Below are 20465 nucleotides of genomic sequence, written 5' to 3'. Positions count from 1 at the left end.
TATAGTATTTATCCTTTTGTGTCTAGCTTATTTCAATTAGCATAGGTTCCTCTAGCCTCATCCATGTCCCAAATGACATGATTTCCTTCTTTTCTTAAGGCTGAATAATATTCTATTTTATATATATATACCACATTTTCTTTATCTGTCCACTGATGGCTATTTAGACAATAACAGCAAAAATAGACAAGTGGGATTCTACCAAACTAAAAAGCTTCTGCACAGAAAAGGAAACAATCACAAAATGAAAGGGCCACCTATGGAATGGGTAAAAATATTTGCAAATCATATATCTGATAAGGGGTTAATACCCAAAACACATGAGAAACTTGTATACCCTAATAGCAAATAACGTGAGAAAAAAATGGGCAATGAATTGAATAGACATTTCTCCCAAATGTCTGGATGTCTATCCAGATGGCCAACAGGTATATGAAAAGGTGCCCAACATCAGGGAAATGCAAATCAGGACCACAATGCAAATAGCTCAAGATTGTGATGTTTATAATAAGACATAACTACCAGTTTTACTATCAGCAATTGTGTTTCTATGATTGTAAGCTCAGCTTTTCTCTGTGAAGTGAGGGATTTGACTTGAATAATTTCTAAGGTCCTTTCCAGCTTTTAAAGGCTATTGTATTTGGGGTGTGTGTTACAGATATTCCATCTTGTTAGTTTCTTGAACTTACAACTGATGCAGAGTCCTAGATAATTTTCACGTGAAATTCTGCTAAGCTGCATCTGAAGCAAATGCGTGACTTTACATTTATCCTTACTACATTCCCTCTTGCTTGTTTCTTTTTGTTGCTGAAACCTATGTGGATGATTTTGAATGTTAATTCCTATCTGTTGGATTAGTTAGCCCAGCAAGATATGTGTCCTCCATAAATTTTGTTAACATGGTTCTCACATATTCATTTAATTTCCTGATAAAAGCTGCGTAGAAAAGAACTAACACAGAACCTTGTTACTACCCCTTTCTCTTCAATTTGACACTGTTCCATTCATCAACAATCTTGAAAAGACCTGTACTATCAGCAATGTGTCCATCTAATTGATATTATAATCCAGCATAATTTTTCCGAAATTGTCCAAAAAGATATTATGATAGAGCTGTCAAATACTTTATACAAATACAATATACTATGACACAGTATTACTACATTGCATGACATTAGCAATGCAACCCAAGCAGGAGAAGGGTTTTGTTAGAGGTGGCGCACTTAAGGTAAGCTCCTATTGTTTCCAGAGGTCAATTCTCTCCCTTGCTAAAAAGTCCATAAACAATCTATTTAATAATCCTCCAGTTTTTTGGAGGAGGTCTTTATTTTCTGGGAACTATTTTTTTCTCTCTTCCTTGGAAAACAGAACAGCATTAGTTTGTCTCTCATTTGTGGGTAGAAAAGGTTATTCCTTTAACACTTTGTTCATATACAGCCCAGAGATTGATGACATAGAAAGGTAGATAGGTGGGTGTGAAATGTGATTTTTGGAGGGCACCGGGGATTGTCAGTTTAGTTATAAAACGCTTTCTTCCTCTATGCTCTTGTCATGCCTCTTTAATAGAGTCATGAATAAATGATACACAATAGATTAATTAATAATAGAGAACACCCATTAATAAATGAGCATTTAGATACAGTGCAGTGTATCCACACACCTAGTTTACCTCAGTAAATACTGTAACTACAGTAGAGGGCCTCCACACCACACAGCCGAGAGTGAGATCGCCAGCTCCTCTATTCAAAAACAGCTTGGACCCCACAAGTCTGTCTGAAGAGCACTTGATCATAAGAACAAGTGACTAAGGGGGGCTAAACTTGTAATTGCAGATGCCCTTACACTAGCATGAATGTATGAATGAATATCAGTTCTTTATAGTTTATGAAGCTGTGGCTTCTTGTTGATGCACAGCCATCTTTCCCCCAAAGAAGCTCTCATAGGACACTGTTTGGAAAGTACAGTGGTTAATTTTTTGTGTGTCAACTTGGCTAGCCTATGCTGCCCAATTGTTTAGTCATACACTGGTCCAGATGTTGCTATGAAGGTTATTTTGAAGATGTGATTAACATTTACAATTATTTGGTTTTAAGTAAAAGAAGTTACCTTCCATAATGTGGATGGGCCTCATTCCATCAATGGTAGGCCAAGAGAACAAAAGCCGGTTTCCCAGAGAAGAAGGAGTTCCATCTCGAGACTGTAACAGAAACCTTGCTTGGGTTTCCAGTTTGCCGGCCCTACAGATTTTAGACTCAAGATGGAGACTTCAAACCTCGTCTGAATTTCCAGTCAGCTGGCTTGCCCTACAGATTTCAGACTTACCAGCCCCCACAATCACATGAGCTAACTTGTTAGAATCAGTCAATCTTTCTCTTTATCTATCGATGGATAGATATTTTGATATAGATATACATACATACAGATGTCCATATTTTTGGTTCTTTTCCTTTGGAGAACCCTGACTGACACAGAAGGTAACTTCCCACCCTGTGATGTTCCTCTGTGACATATGGAACTCTTGATGGCCCCATTGGTGGCCATTCACTCTGATATTGTGCAGATTCTCATGGGCCACGGACCTATGGAGCCATGGTGACTCCTGGCAAGATCAGGCACATAGTAGGCACTTCATAAATATTGAAAGGGATGTTGAATGCAATGTAAAGAGGAGCTAACCTTCTCATATTGTTGATATCTCTTCCAGTAATATCTGCTACAATGATGTAAAACTTCTGTTTCCTTTGCAGTGTACATATGTGTTCTTCCTCTTGTGGATCTGCTGTAGCATTGGACTATGGGACAACATCACAGTTGTCATTTGGGTTGGTGCCCTTGCGGCTCTGCCCTCTGTAGGCTTGTTTCTTCATCATTTCCTGACTTAGGCTCCTAGGTTGGGCACAGAGAGGAAGTCACTTTCTTTGGATTTAAGGACACCTGGAGTTTCTTTAGATTGCCTTTATGCCCCCTTCCCTCTGCCTACTGCCACCTAGACTTTTCCTCCCAGATGTTGCCAATGGCTGAACTTTTAGTTCTGAATAAAACTAAGTTGTTTTATTAATTGTCTGTTGAGTGAAAAGTCTAGGGTGACAAATAAGCTCTGATACTGAGTCTTGCAAACTGTCTAGATTTTGTCTAAATCTTTTAGCCGGAGAGCAAATTTGTGTTGGGAATGACTGACTTCTGGGAAAAAGAGGGAACAGGAGATGAAATGCCATTTACCTTGCCCATTTCAGATACTACTAAACTACTAGAAATGTCATCCAAGAGAAAAAGGAATAAAACTCTCAAGGTAAGCATATTCAGCAGGGAACTGCTGGGATTATAGAAGCCCAGTGGAGACAGGAATGGGAAGGTGGCGGTAAAAACTTATGTTTATGACGTGCTCATTAGATGCCAGACACCGTGAAATGAAATGCTTTATATCATCTCATTTAACTTCACAAGAGTCTGATGAGGTGGGTGTTTTTGCTCCATTTTAAGATAAGGAACTGAAATTCAGAATATTTAAGTAACTTTGCTTCAAACCTTAGATTTTAAATAACAAAGCCAGGAGAAGAGTATAGGTTCATCCAACCCTAAAGTGTATGATTTTCTCATCTATACTTTAGGGAAAAAAAAACCTTATTTTCTAAAACTAAATCATATTAGGTGATATAAATTTAAAGTTTAGCAGAGTTTGAAGCCATTTCCCTACTGTGAAATATCATGCATATTTCTGCAGTAACTGGAAAGCAAATTAGGGAAAGGTCCCTTTCCCCACTTAATTATATCAAACAAATGATCTTACAATTACATAAGAGGCTGCCCATTACAGTCTAGCCAGTGGCTTGGCTTCTTGTCCAAACCTCACAGTGAAATATGCAGACTTTCTGGAACCACATATTAAAATCTCTGCGGTTGAATCAGCCTCTCTTTCTGCATAACCTAAACTCAATACTATTCAGCATGTTAGAGAGCTGCAGGGATGAGATCCTTAAAACCCAATGTCAAAAGGTGAATACCGATAATCATCACCTAAGTTTCACACTCATGAAAACTGGCTCTGTCCTCATTTGTTCTCAGGTGTGTGGGGCTGTACTGCAGTGAGGTCCTTGTTTTATAGCCTTGTAAAGAGATCAACCCCAAATTTGGCGTAAGTCTAAAGTAATGCAGTGATGGTCCTGTGTAAGCTGGCTCTGAAGGAAATTCCCAAACTGATATGCCAACAATGGTGAGTGATTCTGACATTTCTCAAATAAGCACATAGTCTCCAAGGTGATTATTTTGAATGACAGCCCTCATGTGGGGCCTTAAATTGAGTAGATTTGACAGGGCTGCTGAAGAGCTGGAAGACCACTGAATGTCGGGAAACAGGAGGCCTCTGTCTGCATCCCTGTGCTGCGTCCAGTTACCTGACAGGCACTGTGTGCGTGCACGCTGCTGTTACCAGAGGGGCAGTGGAAGTGGCCTGCCCTTTCTCAGAGTCTTTCTGCATTTGTGACACTGTTGAATGACACCTCCCCACCCTGTTGTGATAATCAAGTGAAGCTGACAATATGAAAGCCTTCAAAACCGGGAGGCACTAGAATAGAATGTGGTAACTCATTCATAGTTAACCTGTAGGCAAAGTACCACAATCTGAAACCAAGGCAGTGATGTTAATAATTAGCCTTGGTGAGAAATTCCAGAATCGCTCCTGTGTGTGTGTGTGTGTGTGTGTGTGTGTGTGTGTGTGCGCGTGCGCACGTGTGTGTGAGGTCCAGTTATTTTTGTGCTCAGTTTGATACGTAAAGCCACAAGTGGAATACATTTGTTCAACTTCACAAGTCCCAGAAGACCAGTGGATACTGCTTGCTTTTGAAAACTGGAGCCTGGATCTCAGCAGTTTCCAGGCTCACTTTATCCTTGTCTAGAGTTAATGAGATCAGAATAAAACTAGGTAAACCTACTAAGAACCTGGCGCTTTGCAAACCCTTATGGTATTTTAGAGGGCCAGAAATAAAAGAATATTTATCATGTGTAGGACTGGGTTGGGTGAAGAGGAGGACAACAGTAGGTCCATTCTGTCTGGGGCTCAAATATGTCCTTGGAGATTCCTCCCGGAGGCAAGATTGTACTATTGATAAGAGACAGAAGCAAGAGCCAAGGACTTAACTGCTTCCTAATCCTACTTATTTGACAGTAGCTACTTTGAGTTTTGGGTCACCAATCCTGTGGCTCACAAGCACAGGATGTTAGAGTACCATTTTCTGCCCCAAGCAGGGATAAACAGCTGCATTACATTGGTCAAGTGACCCAACCTCTCCTGCCTTGGGTCCTCCATCAGTAAAGTGGGGACAATAATAGAACCCGTTTCCTTCATACATCTAAAACATTTGTAGAAGTGAGAGGCTGGAAAACACAGCATTTATTTTTTATTTTTTTTTAAAAAATTTTTTTTTTCAACATTTATTTATTTTTGGGACAGAGAGAGACAGAGCATGAACGGGGGAGGGGCAGAGAGAGAGGGAGACACAGAATCAGAAACAGGCTCCAGGCTCTGAGCCATCAGCCCACAGCCTGATGCGGGGCTCGAACTCACGGACCGCGAGATCGTGACCTGGCTGAAGTCGGACACTTAACCGACTGCGCCACCCAGGCGCCCCCACAGCATTTAAAAGCATCAGCTCTAAAGAGAGATTGCCTGGGTTCAAATCCCAGCTCCACCACTTATTTGCCCATATGATCTTCTAATGATTGGGTAGCAATAGCACTAATCTCATAGATTCAATGTGCTAATGCATGGATAGATCTAACAGGGTCAGCACATAGCAAGTGCTCTATGGATGCCTGCTATTATATTATTACTTGTTTCCTGGAAAAGTCTCAGACACTATTTATAAGGATATGGAAATAAAAAATTAAAAATTTCCAACATTAATTTTTGTTTCTGTGTTTGGTTCTAATAGGTATAAAAGTCGTAGCATCGTGATGTTGGGATTTGCTTCATTTTCTAGGCCTAGTATTTTGGCCATGTCCCTCATTTAGCATTTTCTATCTCTTTTTAGGATTAGATATCAGGATATATTTTACCAAATCTTTATTAAGACCATTTTATTACCTGATTTACGTCGTTTGGTATCTGATTCTTTTCTTTCTCTGAAAGTAACAAGTCAATGAATTTTAAAGTCTGTGTACAGAAGGGATCACACACACTGGGAGGATGATAAATGAGCTAAACATTTGTTTGGGACAATTTCTGAATGTGTCTCTTCTCCCCTTTCCTCACAGCATTCATTTCAATGTTTTTGCCATTCATTTATTCCTTCAGTATTTACTGCGTAGGCTTGCCAGGCACTATGACAGGTGGTGGAAAATCACGATTCTGACACTTGAATGGTGTTTTACAGCTTACAGATCGTTTATGTTAAATTCATAGGTTAAATTCACTCAATCCTCCTAGGTGCTCATTTCATTTCACCCAGTTCTTTCTCCTCTTTTAACTTTATATTATTCTCTTAATCTTCCTCATTCCTTGCTCAAATCTTTAGTGTGCATAGCATTTACCCAGTGCATGGGGTGGGGTGGGGTGGGGTGGGGTGGGAAGTTGACTAGAAGAGAAAGTGGTAAGTGGGGGAGAAGATACAAATCAGATGAGAATGTAGGTCAGAGGTGTTTCCAATGCTCTACACTTGAGGATAGAAGGACATAGCACTGTCTCTTATTTAGAAAAGTACAGGGTCACTTGCAAAGGAACAATGATCAATTTATCCATCACTAGAAACTGAACTGAGACTAGACACAGGGCTGGCAATTTCCGGACTCCTCCCTTACCTTACGCATATTTAACATACAGAAGAAGCCAGAGTTATGGCCCTCCCTTCCCCCACAAACATCAGGCCCTAAGTCCCAACACTGAAGTTCCCCAATTACAGTTCCTCTTGAATTTGTGACACCAGTGAATAGACAAGAAAAAGAACATACCAAATTGACCAGAAAATTATTCCTTCAGTTTCATATCACCTGTTTCATTCATTATGATGAATGCCCAACCTAGACTTCTATAAGGAAATACCAATGGCTCCCTGCAGTGGACTAGCTTGTGGTGGGTGAACAGGTTATGACAGCTGGTAGAGAATGGTTCTCTTTCCTGTTATTCAGCTCATATGTCACTTTCACGGAGAGGCCCTCCAGCCAGTCTACATAAAGTGGTATCCCCACGCTCGGTCCCTCTGTCTCATTTCACAATTCTATTTACTTCATGGCATTTATCTCTACCTAAAGCGGACTTACGTACCTATATATTTACTATCTGTCTTCCTCACAAGACTGTGAGCTCCAAGAAGGCAGAGATTATTTTCTAACACACTGCCTGGAACATAGTAGTAGCCATTTGATATTGGTGGAATAAGCGAGTGAGCAACAGATACTTATGGAATGCCTATTGTACACCATGACTGTTCTAGGCACTGGGGATGTAGCAATGAATCAAGCAGACAAGTTCCCTGAGCTCTTGGAGTTTACATTCCAATGCAGGGAAATAGAGAACAAAGTAGAGAAGGGGAAGCAGCTTGGGTGGGGCTGTGCTATATTAAATAAAGTGGTCAAGGTCACCAGAAGAAGGTGAGGAAGATAAGGGGGGGGGGGGTTAGTATTTTAGCAAAGGGAAAAAGGGGATAGGAAGTGCAAAGGTTTGGAGAAAACAGTAGTGGGGGCTAAGGTAGCTCAAGCCAGCAAGCTCCTGGGTAAGTGGCAGCAGATAGGTGGAGGGGCGCGGGTGGGGCAGCTCCAATCCTGTAGAGTCTTGTGAAGTCTTGTGAATAAAAGGAGTTTGGTTTTTACTCTTTTGTGAAATGGGAAGCCACTGGGAGGCTTTGAGCAGAGCGACGTGATTTGACTTAGGTTATAATAGGATCCGTCTCTTTGTTGGGGTGATAAAAGATTGGAGGGGGCAAAGGTGGATGCAGTTAGAAGACCGATGCAATAATCCAGTAAGAGATGATGGGTGGCTTGGTCCAGGGTGGTGGCAGGGAGGTGGTGAAGCATGTTAATTGTCGGGAAGTATTTTGAAGGCAGAACTGAAAGGATTTGCTGGTATCATGAACAAAGTAATGATATAAAACTACATACGGCAAGAAGGCTTTTCTTGGATTTATAGAAAAGAGACTGGTTTTGTCAGGTTTGTGACACTGATATACCAAATAGTAGCATCACTGCCTAGAAATTCAGCGTTGCAAAACTGGGAACTTTTGTGTCATTTATTATTTCTCCCAAAGAACAGACAAAAAGAGTGGTCAAATATATTCAGTATCAAAATCTGTACTTGCAATTAAGTGAGCTGGTCTGGGGCTTGATCATATTTCAGCGTTCTGACATGAATGAGATAATTGCTCAGCAGACATAAACATTCCAAAGTAAAAATGACATTTATCCTTGAGGAGACTGTGAAGCTCATTGGGCAGTTACACAGAAGTGTAATACATTGTCAAGAACAAAGGTCTCTGCTGATTTACCCTGTTTGAGGATCTGTTCTTCAAACTGATCTGACTACTGCTCAGACTTCTGCCTCTGCCTAGTGGGCTACAAAGAAAGCACTTTGGATCTTACTTCACTTTGCATTCTGCAAGGTATGGCCCAGGCAAAACAAATATTCATTGACGTGGTGGTTTCTTTTTCTTTTGACTTTTGAAAGACAGAGAGCATGAGCAGGGGAGGTGCAAGAGGGGGAGAGGATCCCAAGTGGGCCCTGGCCGACAGCAGAGAGCCTGATGGGGGCTCGAACTCACACAAGGTGAGATCATGACTTGAGCTTAAGTTCCACCCTCAACTGACTGAGCCATACAGGCGCCCCACGTGGTGATTTCTTAACCTTCTTCACCACCCTCTCTTTATTTACCCAAGCCAGGATCAGATAATCACTCACAAATGTGAAATTTCAGCATGTATTGGTCTTTGTTAGAGGGGCACGTGGAGGGCGTAATCCAGAGAGCTCACACTGGCCTGGGAAGCCACAGAAGGCTTGGGGATGGTAGTGGAGAAGTTTTCTGGGCTGCATGGTGCCAGATGAATGCAATATGAAGGGAGGAATTACAGCACCACGTGGGACCTAGAAGGGCTTTCAAAAGTACAAAGGCGCTGAGACAGAGCGGAACCTGGAGAGAACAGCCTGGGATGACCAAGGTGCGCGGGAGACCACAGAGACCTGGACTTTTGGGAGCATAAACACGCAGCAGCTGAAAGGTGGCTTTTCCAAATTATTGTTTTATAGCGCGTCCACCTAACGTTGAAAGGGAGGCGGGGCGGTTACTTCGGCCTCACCGTATCGCTGGCAGCTTGGCCTCAAAGGCCGTATGCGAGGAGGCCGCGTCCTCCACGTTCGTGGGAACGCGCCACGAAGTCACTCTTTTAGTGCATCCAAGTTCTCCGTCGCCACTGCAGCACATTTCCTCCTACTTTCAGGTCTCTCAACCAATGAGTTTGCCTTTTCACCCATAAAAGAAACTATCGGTGACAAGTTCTATGGCCGGATACTGAGGTTTTTTTCGGTTTCTCGGCCTTTTTCGTGGCTACTAGTTAAGGTCAACAGCATCTGGCCGCCTCCGAACTGGGGAGTCCTCTTGGACCCTCCAGGTGTTTTGTATGTCTTGCGAACTTTCAGCAACACGACGACCGACTAGGGCAGCGCCACAGCTCCGGTGTTCAAAGCGGCCAGTTCTGGAGGCGGCCACGCACTTCTACTGCCCGGCCGGGGGAAGCCGGAAAGTTTACGTCCTCCTCCCAGACGGGGTTAGAAGGGGAGAGGGCGCCATGACTGCCCCTCCAAAGGAGGCTGGTCTTCCGAAGCGGCCCGTCCCGGCTCTGTCCGCTTTGGAGGGGGAAGAAAGTTGGGCGGGAGAGGGGCGGGGTTCGAGCGCGCGCCTGGCGAGGTGGAAGGGGGGCGAGGGGTGTAGTCGGGTCGTCCCCGACGCGCGCGAGCCGGGGTGGAGCCAGCAGCCGGGCGCGGCGTCAGCGTTTAGGATGCAAATCGATTCCCCACTCCGCCGTCCCCCCTCCACCCTCTCCCGCCCGGGGAGCAAGGCTCCGCCGCTCCGCAGCCGCCCACGCCTCCTGCGCGCCGCGGCGCCTGAGCGGGCGGCTCTACTTAAGCCGCGCGCCGGCCGAGACCCGGCACTCGCCTGGAGCGCGCGGGTGAGGCGGGCGGAGCGCACCGCGGCTCTCGGGGGCGCAGAGCAGCGCACTTGCACCGCTCGGCTCCGTGCGGTTCACGGCGGCGGCGGCGTCTGGGGCGCAGGGCTGAGCCAGCGTCCGGGAAAGGCGATTGCAGCTTCTGCGCGCGGCCCCGCTCCCTGCCACAACCCCAGACCAGTCACCTCTTCGCCATGGCTCTGGCGGACAGCACACGTGGATTACCCAACGGGGGCGGCGGCGGGGGTGGCAGCGGCTCCTCGTCGTCCTCGGCGGAGCCGCCGCTCTTCCCCGATATCGTGGAGCTGAACGTGGGGGGCCAGGTGTATGTGACCCGGCGCTGCACCGTGGTGTCGGTGCCCGACTCGCTGCTCTGGCGCATGTTCACGCAGCAGCAGCCGCAGGAGCTGGCCCGGGACAGCAAAGGCCGCTTCTTTCTGGACCGAGACGGCTTCCTCTTCCGCTACATCCTGGATTACCTGCGGGACTTGCAGCTAGTGCTGCCCGACTACTTCCCCGAGCGCAGCCGGCTGCAGCGCGAGGCCGAGTACTTCGAGCTGCCCGAGCTCGTGCGCCGCCTCGGGGCGCCTCAGCAGCCTGGCCCCGGGCCGCCGCCGCCGCACTCGCGGCGCGGGGTGCAGAAGGAGGGCTCGCTGGGCGACGAGCTGCTGCCGCTCGGCTACGCGGAGCCTGAACAGCAGGAGGGCTCATCGGCCGGGGCGCCGTCGCCCACTCTGGAGCTGGCTAGCCGCAGTCCGTCCGGGGGTGCGGCGGGCCCGCTGCTCACGCCGTCCCAGTCGTTGGACGGCAGCCGGCGCTCCGGCTACATCACCATCGGCTACCGCGGCTCCTACACTATCGGGCGCGATGCGCAGGCGGACGCCAAGTTCCGGCGAGTGGCACGCATCACCGTGTGCGGCAAGACGTCGCTGGCCAAGGAGGTGTTCGGCGACACCCTGAACGAGAGCCGGGACCCAGACCGTCCTCCCGAGCGCTACACCTCGCGCTATTACCTCAAGTTCAACTTCCTAGAGCAGGCCTTCGACAAGCTGTCCGAGTCGGGCTTCCACATGGTGGCGTGCAGTTCCACGGGCACCTGCGCCTTCGCCAGCAGCACCGACCAGAGCGAGGACAAGATCTGGACCAGCTACACGGAGTACGTCTTCTGCAGGGAGTGAGCTCCCCAGATCCCCTCGCGACTTCAGCGCGCCCATCCCCCCTCCTTCCTGCCGAGGAGAGGATTCTCGATCTCCCCTCCTACCCCACGCCCTCCCGTTCCCCTGTCTCCCACCTTTAGTAGCTGGGCCAGACCGACTCACCCCCTACTTGAGAACCTGCAGCCGCAAATCCTCTCGGCTTCTTCGTCTTTTTTGGACCCCGCTAACCGAGAGAGAGCCCAGGTGTACCCCCTCCAGTGCTTCCTCTGCCCCCTGACTCAAACCACCCCTCCCCTGGATTGTCCTTCAGTCTGCAACTAGTGGGACAGTGTGGCCACAAAGTCACCAAGTACCTGGTGATGATCGAATTGTTCGGAACCTGATTGGACTCTGTCCAGTGTGTAGAAGATTCCTTGAAATCCCAAGCCCCTTTGACCCATTCGCGGTTTAAGAGATCAGATTGATAACATTGGGACTAGTTAGTGTTTTAAAAGGTCATTATGTATAGCCTTTTAGACCTTCTTTAAAGGTAGAGTTTTAGAGGGCTGGATGGAAGACTCCGGACCTGGAATGAGGATCCCTTGGAGGCGGTTCAGTGACAACAAATGAGTAAAGTTTTGAGAAGTTCTGTGTGACGTAGGAAAAGAATCTAGTGCTGGCACAATGAAGGACTGTATCTTTTCCGTGCACAATGAAAGGTCTTTGCCTGTGGCTTAAACTTGTAGAAAGTTACCCTCCTGCCTGAGGAGGCATCCTTTCTCCTTGACTCACCGCCGGAAGCCCTCAGTTCGACTGGTTGACATGGCCGCCGTTATTGGCAAGAGGGAGAAAGCGTGTTGACGCTGACAAGGGCGAGACAGCCCAGGTCGCCGAGCACTGTGCGAAGTCACCTGGCAGTGACTGTAAACGGAGCTGGGTAGTAATGCACGCCGTGGGTATTAGGAGAGCCCGTATTCTTGCAGTGAATGGCAGTAGGACGTTAGCTCTTAAGACTTGGGGGGAGGGATGGGGAGGGAGGAAGGAGGGGTGAAGGGGTGGGAAGGGAGGAGCAGACACACTCACTTATTATTTGAAAGTTGGAAGTTTGTGCCATCCGTTTGAGTACACGTACATTTAAGAAGTAGTACACAAAAACGTGCAAAGCATTTTGTAAAGATTAATAACAGATCTACTCTTATCTGGCAGTTTATTGAACTGTTTTGAGTCCTAAACTTAGAAGTTACTGATACTTATATAACCTAACCAAAGAGTTACCCAGTAGTTTTTGAACTTTAGGTTTTTTTGAACTTTATTTTCTTGTTGGCTATAAATCTCGATTTTAAAATCTATTAATGAGCAAACTAAGTTTGATTTTGGTTACTTAAACTTAAGATCTCTTCTTAAAAATTCTTATTTTCTTCAAGCCTAGCCAGTGATGACTCCTGGGCAAACTGAGAACCTGAAAATGCCACTTCTCACCTACAGATTGTTTGATATTAAGGTGGAATCTTTCTGAGTGCCAGCTGCAGAGAGAAAGAAGCACCAAGGGCTGCCCATCTGTAGATAGCTATACAATGAAATGTTTTTAAACGGAGGCAAAAAAGGAATCACAAGTGGGTTGAGCAATAAAATAGTGTTTTAGGTAAATGCAAGAGAAACAGAAGGAGACCCGGTTGCCTTATACCTTTACTCTAATGAGGAATACATTCCCACTGCTTATCCTGTCTACACCATAGGTGAAGGGAAGTGAATCCTTGTCTTTCATGCTGTGAGGCTCCTTTGGATATTCTGTGATGACGGAGAAGCCTTTTCCTTTTCATTTGTTTTAGCAGTTTTCTCTAAAGTGTTTTTTTAAAGATTTTGTAAGAGTCGTTTTCAGTGTTCAAATTAGTGCTATTTTTTCTTCTTTTTAAAAATGAATCTTGTACTGTATCTTACTACGTCCATAATAGATATTAAGAATTGGAACAGTTTTTTTCTTAGACTCATGTGATCCAATCTTTATATACCATATATAAACATTTTACACGAATCATTAGTTTTTTAATTCATTTGCTAATGCTAAAAAATTTCCTATATTTACCCCCAGTAATGTGCATCAGATGGTGTATATACTAAAGCAACATGCTTTAATGAATTTCTTATATTCTTATCTATGGGGACATTGGGTCCAGGAAAAAATACTTATAAAACTGAGTTTACTCCATACTGTTTTTGCTTGGATATTAGTTATGTACCAATAGTATGTTAACTGTCCTCTTAAAATCAAGGTACCTGTATTTTTAACGCACAAATTCTTTTTTTTAACTGGTAAAGAGAAAGATTTGAAGTCTTTACATTGGTGTTACAATTTTAGAAAGGTAAAGTTAGTTTTATTTACAAATCTCATAAATTGTAAGGGAAATGGAAGCAGAAATCCAGGAAGTTGTGTTTGCTTAAATGTTGGGTGTGTTCTCAGATTGGTAATGCAACAGAACTTATCTGTTCACATCCTGAAATGATTTAGTAAGGTCGCTTTCTGGACAAAAGAGTGTCACAGAGATTTCTCCACCCTATATAGTGTTCTCTTAGATTGTACAACAAAAAACACGTTAACTGAGGACATCTTAGGACAGATCAAAACCCCTGACAGATGGCAAGACTCTAACAGTCTGATTTTCCTTGTTAAATCTGCACAACTCCGGGAGTCACAGGAAAGTACTAAAGTTTTGTTTGTGCCCCTTAAGTCTTATGAATTGTATCTGATAAAACTTTGAGTTGAACGATTTCACTTTTTGCACATACAAATCTTACTTTCCCCACACACTCTGGCTGCCCTGCGATGCTCACCCTGCCCTTTTCATTGTTTGAAAGACTGGGAATTCTAAATGGTTAGACACCATAAACTGACTTCTTTTTCTAGGGATGACTATGCCCTCTAAAGTTGGCAGTTGAAAAATGACAATATTCTACTTTTAGCCCAAAGTAAAGGCTGGGTAGGAAATCCTTCTACACTGGGTAGGTCATAATAACTGTGGCAAGATGACTTCTCATGGGCATTTTTGGTTTCCTTCTTCTCCATGTCCTGTGGGCCACTGAAGGACCCTTAGTGGTCTACAAAGTGGACTGGAGTTTTGGTTGTTACCTCTAAGCTTGGATGGGATATCGAGGGTCCATTCGAGTAAGCCCTCCAAAGACACCATTCACATAACCTGAGAGAATGTCATAAATTATTTAGATAATGATGACTTCATTAACCTGCCTCAGTGTAGCATGCATTTACATATGTCATAGCTTTAATTACCATTTGGTTCACAAGTGAGTGACATGAGATTTAACAACAAATTTAATTAAAAAAAGAATTGTTGACAGTGGTAGTTAAAAAAAACAGGTACCACGTTCAATGCTTTTGCACCAGATGTTTAAGAAGTTGTCTATTTTTAATACATGTAGACCATGAACCATATTCAGACCATATTCAGTCCAATTTTTCAAACTGTAGGTTGTGGAAAATATTCCTTGAAGATGTGAGACCTAGAAATTTTTTTCCTTTTCATTATTGTTTTTATTTTTGTGTTTCTTCTTCTTCTTTTTTTTTTTTGCATTGATAGAAAAGTGATAATTTGTAATACTAGCCAACACTGTCTTCTCTTTCAAACCAGATCCATATATGGGGCCTGTTGCTTCTCTGAGGAAACGTATAATCTGAATTCTCAGACAAAATGGGCGACTGGCAATGCTCATAACATATTCCAATTTTTATTGGAATTTTCCATGGAATGTTATTACATTGAAGCCATGTAAGGTGAAGCTTTGATAATTTTTTACTTTTTAAATTATGGTAAGTTCTAATCTAATATTCAAAACATTTTTGTACTCCACATGAAACATGCTAAAGTATAGTGCAAGTATTTAGAAAAGCATTGACTGGAGGGGTTGAATTCTGTAAGAATTTCTTTTATAGTCTCAATCATAAGTACTCAACTCAAATTTCTAAAATAATAAACAATATTTTTTATTGTAAACCTAGCAGAGTAAATCCTTTGGTATTTTTTTTTGTTTGTTTTTTTCCTTACTATAACCCATTTAAAAACTGAATTAGTTTTCTTAGATGACTTAAGTCTGTCTCTTGAGAATAAATAAAATACTCTTGTGTATTCAGTGGCTGTAGTACCTGAAATTGGGTTTCTTAGAGCCAGAAACAAGTTATATTGAAATTAACTTTTCTTTTTATAATTTTGGATAACAAAAATCTAAACGTATTGATGTTTGAAGATTTAGAATCTCTACTGGGGCCCTTGAAACTTAGATGGAAAAAAATCCAAGCAGAACATCTACATTAGACTATAATCTTATGTGGTAGAAAGATAAATAGCTGACCAAGAATTCGTGTCACCTTATACATTTTGTGGGGTTTTTTTTCCCCACAATTTTTTTTTGTATTTTAAATGTGTTTTGAAGTATGTGAACATTAATTGTAAACTGTTATACAACTGTCTTTGTGACTATAGGCAGGTGAATTTTGCTATTACTATTGAATACAAAGGATGACAATTCATTTATGACCACTCAAACATCATTCGTGACATTTAATGACAAAAGTTTAAGATGTCCATTGTGGATGTTAATTGTGAAGACATAAATTGTATGTTACTAAATTTTTCCACACATGAAAAACTTGTATCTGCTGAACAGTATAAGATTCCCACAGAGCTCTCTGGGATTATGCACTTGTTGAAAACATTATATGCTAAGTGATATATACCACTGAGCCATTTTCTCAAAATAGAAGGAGAAAGGGAAAAAAATCATAACAATTATCAGACTTTTCTAATGAAACAGAAAGCAAAAAAAAAAAAAAATCCCTCTCTGTTTTAAAAAAGACATTTCAGATATGCCCAAACTTTTTAAGTGAGAGTTTCTTCAACTGTCTAAACACCCCAGAGATTCTTGTTCTCCCTGTTCACAACCAGTTGTATAATAGACATACTCGATAACTGTTTTCCTCCCTGTGTGTGAAGTAATGAATCATTGATTATGTGACTTGTTATGTATTCTATTAAACACTAAAGAATAAAACATTCACTCCTTTAATTATTCCTTTTGGCTTCTGGGTATGGATTGGCTTGAACACTGGTCTGATCTCATTTAAGGGGTTCTCTGAGTACTGGGAATACTTCCCAAGTTGGTGTAGGGCTGGTGATGAGCATTATGCCATCAGAAGAACTTCTCACTGTGGAATTGGCCACTTCGGCCAGGAGCTACCAGGCTCTTTCTCCAGAGTTTATTGTCAAGAATGCCTATTGTGAAGGTGGTTTGGTACTCGATGTGGAGGAAAAGTCCTTCACATTTGCTTTGATCTCAGTCTTAGCGGCATATGCAAATTGTTTTGAATGTGGGGAATGTAGGTAGAGATGACCTTTTAAAGTTTGTAGGGAAAAATGAAGCTTTGAGATACGCCTGAATTAGAAGTATTATTCATGAAGATGAAACTAAAGGATGTTGGGAGAAGATCTGCATTTTTATTATAGGGTCTCTTTCCAGGATCCCCTCCATCGCTGGTGTCCCTCCTCTGGAAGGAGAGCACAGCGCCTTCCAGACTGAGAAATCACCCACGCTGAAGGAGGTGATGCCAGCCTGCTCTGGGCTGTGGCACCGGAAGCCAGAAGTGGTGTGTCTTGTGCGAGCCGGGCTTCGCCCTTCCTCTCTGCTTTTGCTTGTGCTTCCTCCAGATAGCTTTTGTTCTGGAAGTGTGTATTTATACATATACAATTTGTTTTTTGAAAAGTTTATGAGAAAAATCTAAACAATGCAATTTTCATATGAAAGAACACGTAACTCTCCCTCCTCCAGTAACACTGTTTCTCCCCCTGGGAAACCACTGGTGTGTCTTTACAGAGACATTCTGTGCATATATAAATATACATCTATTCTTCCCCTTTCTCCATTCAGTAGGAATTAATACCTGTCCTGTGCCCTCCTTTCTTCTTTTAACCACACATTCCGGAGCTCCTGCAGTGCATGAGTGAACATGTAGCAACGATCTACCTCACTTTATTTGATGGCTATGTGATATTGTGCACGATGGGTCATTGTCTAGATGTGCACTCGTTTATTTTACCCGTCCTTTCTTGATGGGCATTTAGGTTTTCAGGGCTTTTTTTGTTTCTGTTCCAAAGAGTGCTGTATTGAGTGTCTTTTCGCATCTACGCAAACATATCAGTCTGTTTTGTATGAGGTGATACCAAGAGACAAATCTCCCGCAAGTACTGTTTTCGTCTGTAGTGGCTACGGAAATAGTAGGGCTCACTGGAAACTCTCAAGGGAATGGGGATGGTGATAGATGAAGTAACTCTAGAATCCTTAGATACACACGTATAAAGTTTTATGTGGCTTTCATATTCAGGACAAGCCTCTTCCCCAATTTTTTTCTATATCCTTACTCCATTTTGTTCTGGGTTGTTTTTTGTTTTCTCCCCCAATGAATATGGCTGACACTTGGGTTTTAGGAACATAGTATAGAAAGAGGAGCTATAATGTATTCTTTAGGGGGAAGTTGAAAAAGGATAGGAAGCTATAGAATAAATATGAAGTGTGTTCCTGGAATATCAGTTTGACTAACTGAAATGTGTATATATGAGTTGGGAAATTAAGACACTTAACTGGCAGGTAATTGACAAAAATCTGTTTCATTTTATGGAAAGAATGATAAATATCTGAGAATTTCAAAGACAAAACCCTAAACATTAAAGACATTCTTAACTTGTAGGATCTTAGGGACAGTTCACCCTCCTCTGACATTAACAACTTGGTGGAGGGGTTGAGAACTTCTGCTGGTATATCATGGGCTTGTTTCTTGATGAATAGTTTAGAGAAAATGTTAAACTCTTATGTTCTCAGCTTTATTCTGTACACATAAGAAGTTTCAAGGTCAGTGTCTCTTCAGGGCCAGAATGCACCTCTCTTTCTAATCACAGATACCCCTAAGAGTGGCCTATGGGGCTAGGTAGAAAGGAGGCATAGAGGTCACTTTAGGCCATTAGTTCTTTTTTTTTTTCCTTATGTTACTTGACAGAAACAGAGAACATAATGAGTGGGGGAGGGGCAGAGAGAGAGAGAGAGAGAGAGAGAGAGAGAGAGAGAGAGAATCCCAAGCAGACTCCATGTTGTCAGCATAGAGCGTGATGTGGGAACCTCATGGTTCATGAGATCATAACCTGAGCTGAAATCAAGAGTCGGGTGCTTAACCGACTGAGCCACCTAGGTGCCCCTAGGCCATTAATTCTTAACTTGACTGCTGCAACACCTTCCCATGTAAGCCATTCAGCATTCATTCATTCATTCATTCATTCAGAATCTCTTGAGTACCTACTATGTGCCAGACTGTGCCAATCTGATGAGTAATGTGCCAGAATGAGTAAGCACTGAGAATTAGATGGTCGCTAAATCATAACGAAATAACTTGGGAGTGCGGTGCTAAGACAGTCTGAGTAATTGCTGGAGAAAGAAAGCGGGATGCCTGACTCAGCCTTAGGCTTCTGAGGAGATGTCAAAACTGAAGCTTAAAGGTAAAGGAGAGGAAGGGGAGGGGCCTTCTAAGCACAGGCCAGCTTCATAGGGAAAGACCTGGACACAGTGAGAACCAGAACCTCAGGGGAAAAGAAAAGCCCTCCCCCACCCAAACAAACACAGAACACCAGCCAACCAGCCAATCAATGAAACAGCTGGAGAGGCAGCAAGAGTCGGATCAGGTGACTCTTCTGAGTGAAAAGATGCAGATAGAGCAAAATGGTAGACTGGCCAGGTGAAGGGCCTTTGCTTCTGACACCACCAGACATCACAGAGAATTTACCAGTGTCGGGCCTCATACCCTTTGCACGTTTGGTGTTTTAGGAACATGACCTTCCCCCCTCCCCACAATTCTTTTTTTTTTTTTTAAGATTTTTTCAAAGTTTATTTATATTTGAGAGAGAGACAGAGCATGAGAAGGGAGGGGCAGAGAGGGAGACACAGAATCCAAAGCAGGCTGAAGACTCTAGGCTCTGAGCTGTCGGCACAGAGCCTGATGTGAGGCTTGAACTCACAAACTGTGAAATCATGACCTGGGCCGAAGTCAGCTGTTTAACCAACTGAGCCACCCAGGCGCCCCCCAACAATTCTTTTAAATACATTTATAGCTACTAAGAATGATCCCCACCCCTCCCTATTTTTCCTAAGTGAAAAAGATGAAGCACAGGATTGCTAAGTAGAAGGTAGTGTGGGAGGGAGGAGAGGAGGCCCAAGGTGGGTGGTGTTAACCTTGGGCACTGAAGGGGGCTGAGATGAGGGGCATCCTGGATCCAGTGGGGGTCCCGTTCCCTTGGACTTGCTTTGACATGGGTAGAGGAGGAGAGGACTAAGCACTTTTAGTTGTTATAACTTTGTGTGACTGTTGCTTTTTATTAATAACGGAGAAATGATGACTATTTACAACTTGAATGAATACGTGTTGTCTTTTTATTCATTTATATGCAAAACTGCAATGCAAATAAAAGCATAGAACAAGAAAAAAAAGAGGAAGCACAGTAATGACACATTCTAAAATTAGTTATTTGGACTTCCCTTTTGTTACAGTAACAGACAACATTTCCCAAGTTAGTTATAAATTGTTCCTCCTTAATTCATTTTCCTTCTCCATTCTATTACTTTCCAGGTGGGTGAGGGAAAGAATCTAAGGTTAAAGCAAGCCCTAATTTCTGTATTTAGAAGAAAAGGGGCAATAGAAGTATCTTCTTGTTCACCCTTTATCTGTCTTCTTTGAAAAGCATAGAATGAAACCACACAGTTTAGAGGAAGGGAATGTGAAGGAAATTGACCCTGAGTTTAGGCTCCCTGGTGACTTAGGCTGCTTGCTTCTGCTTTATGGTATGGGTTTAATTTTTACTCCTCCTTGACATTGATTTTCCCATTTAAGGGGGCAAGGGCGGTGATCCTTTATTTCTTTATATTTGCCTCAGGGTTCAACACAGTACCCAGCACATAATAAATCATCAGTAAAAGTTTGTTGAAATGAATGCTCATGTTAATTCATTCTTTTCTTATGTATTAGGGAGAAAAAGAACTAGCTTAAAATTTACCTTTTACTTTTTTTGGTAACATGATAAGAATCATTAGTCCCTCTTTATGCATATATATTTTTTGAGAAATTATAACCGTAGTTTCATAAAT

General features: G+C 43.1%; 1 protein-coding gene across 1 annotated transcript; it reads left to right on the top strand.

Moving 5' to 3' along the window:
* Positions 1 to 10063: 10063 nt before the first annotated feature.
* On the top strand, positions 10064 to 16352 carry KCTD12 (potassium channel tetramerization domain containing 12). The gene has a single exon (XM_011280424.4). The coding sequence runs from the start codon at positions 10338 to 10340 to the stop codon at positions 11319 to 11321; it is 984 nt and encodes a 327-aa protein (XP_011278726.1). The 5' UTR covers positions 10064 to 10337; the 3' UTR covers positions 11322 to 16352.
* Positions 16353 to 20465: the final 4113 nt, after the last annotated feature.

The sequence above is a fragment of the Felis catus genome, chromosome A1 (assembly GCF_018350175.1).
Source record: "Felis catus isolate Fca126 chromosome A1, F.catus_Fca126_mat1.0, whole genome shotgun sequence".
Lineage (NCBI taxonomy): Eukaryota > Metazoa > Chordata > Mammalia > Carnivora > Felidae > Felis > Felis catus.
This window is presented reverse-complemented; position numbering and strand designations above follow the sequence as displayed.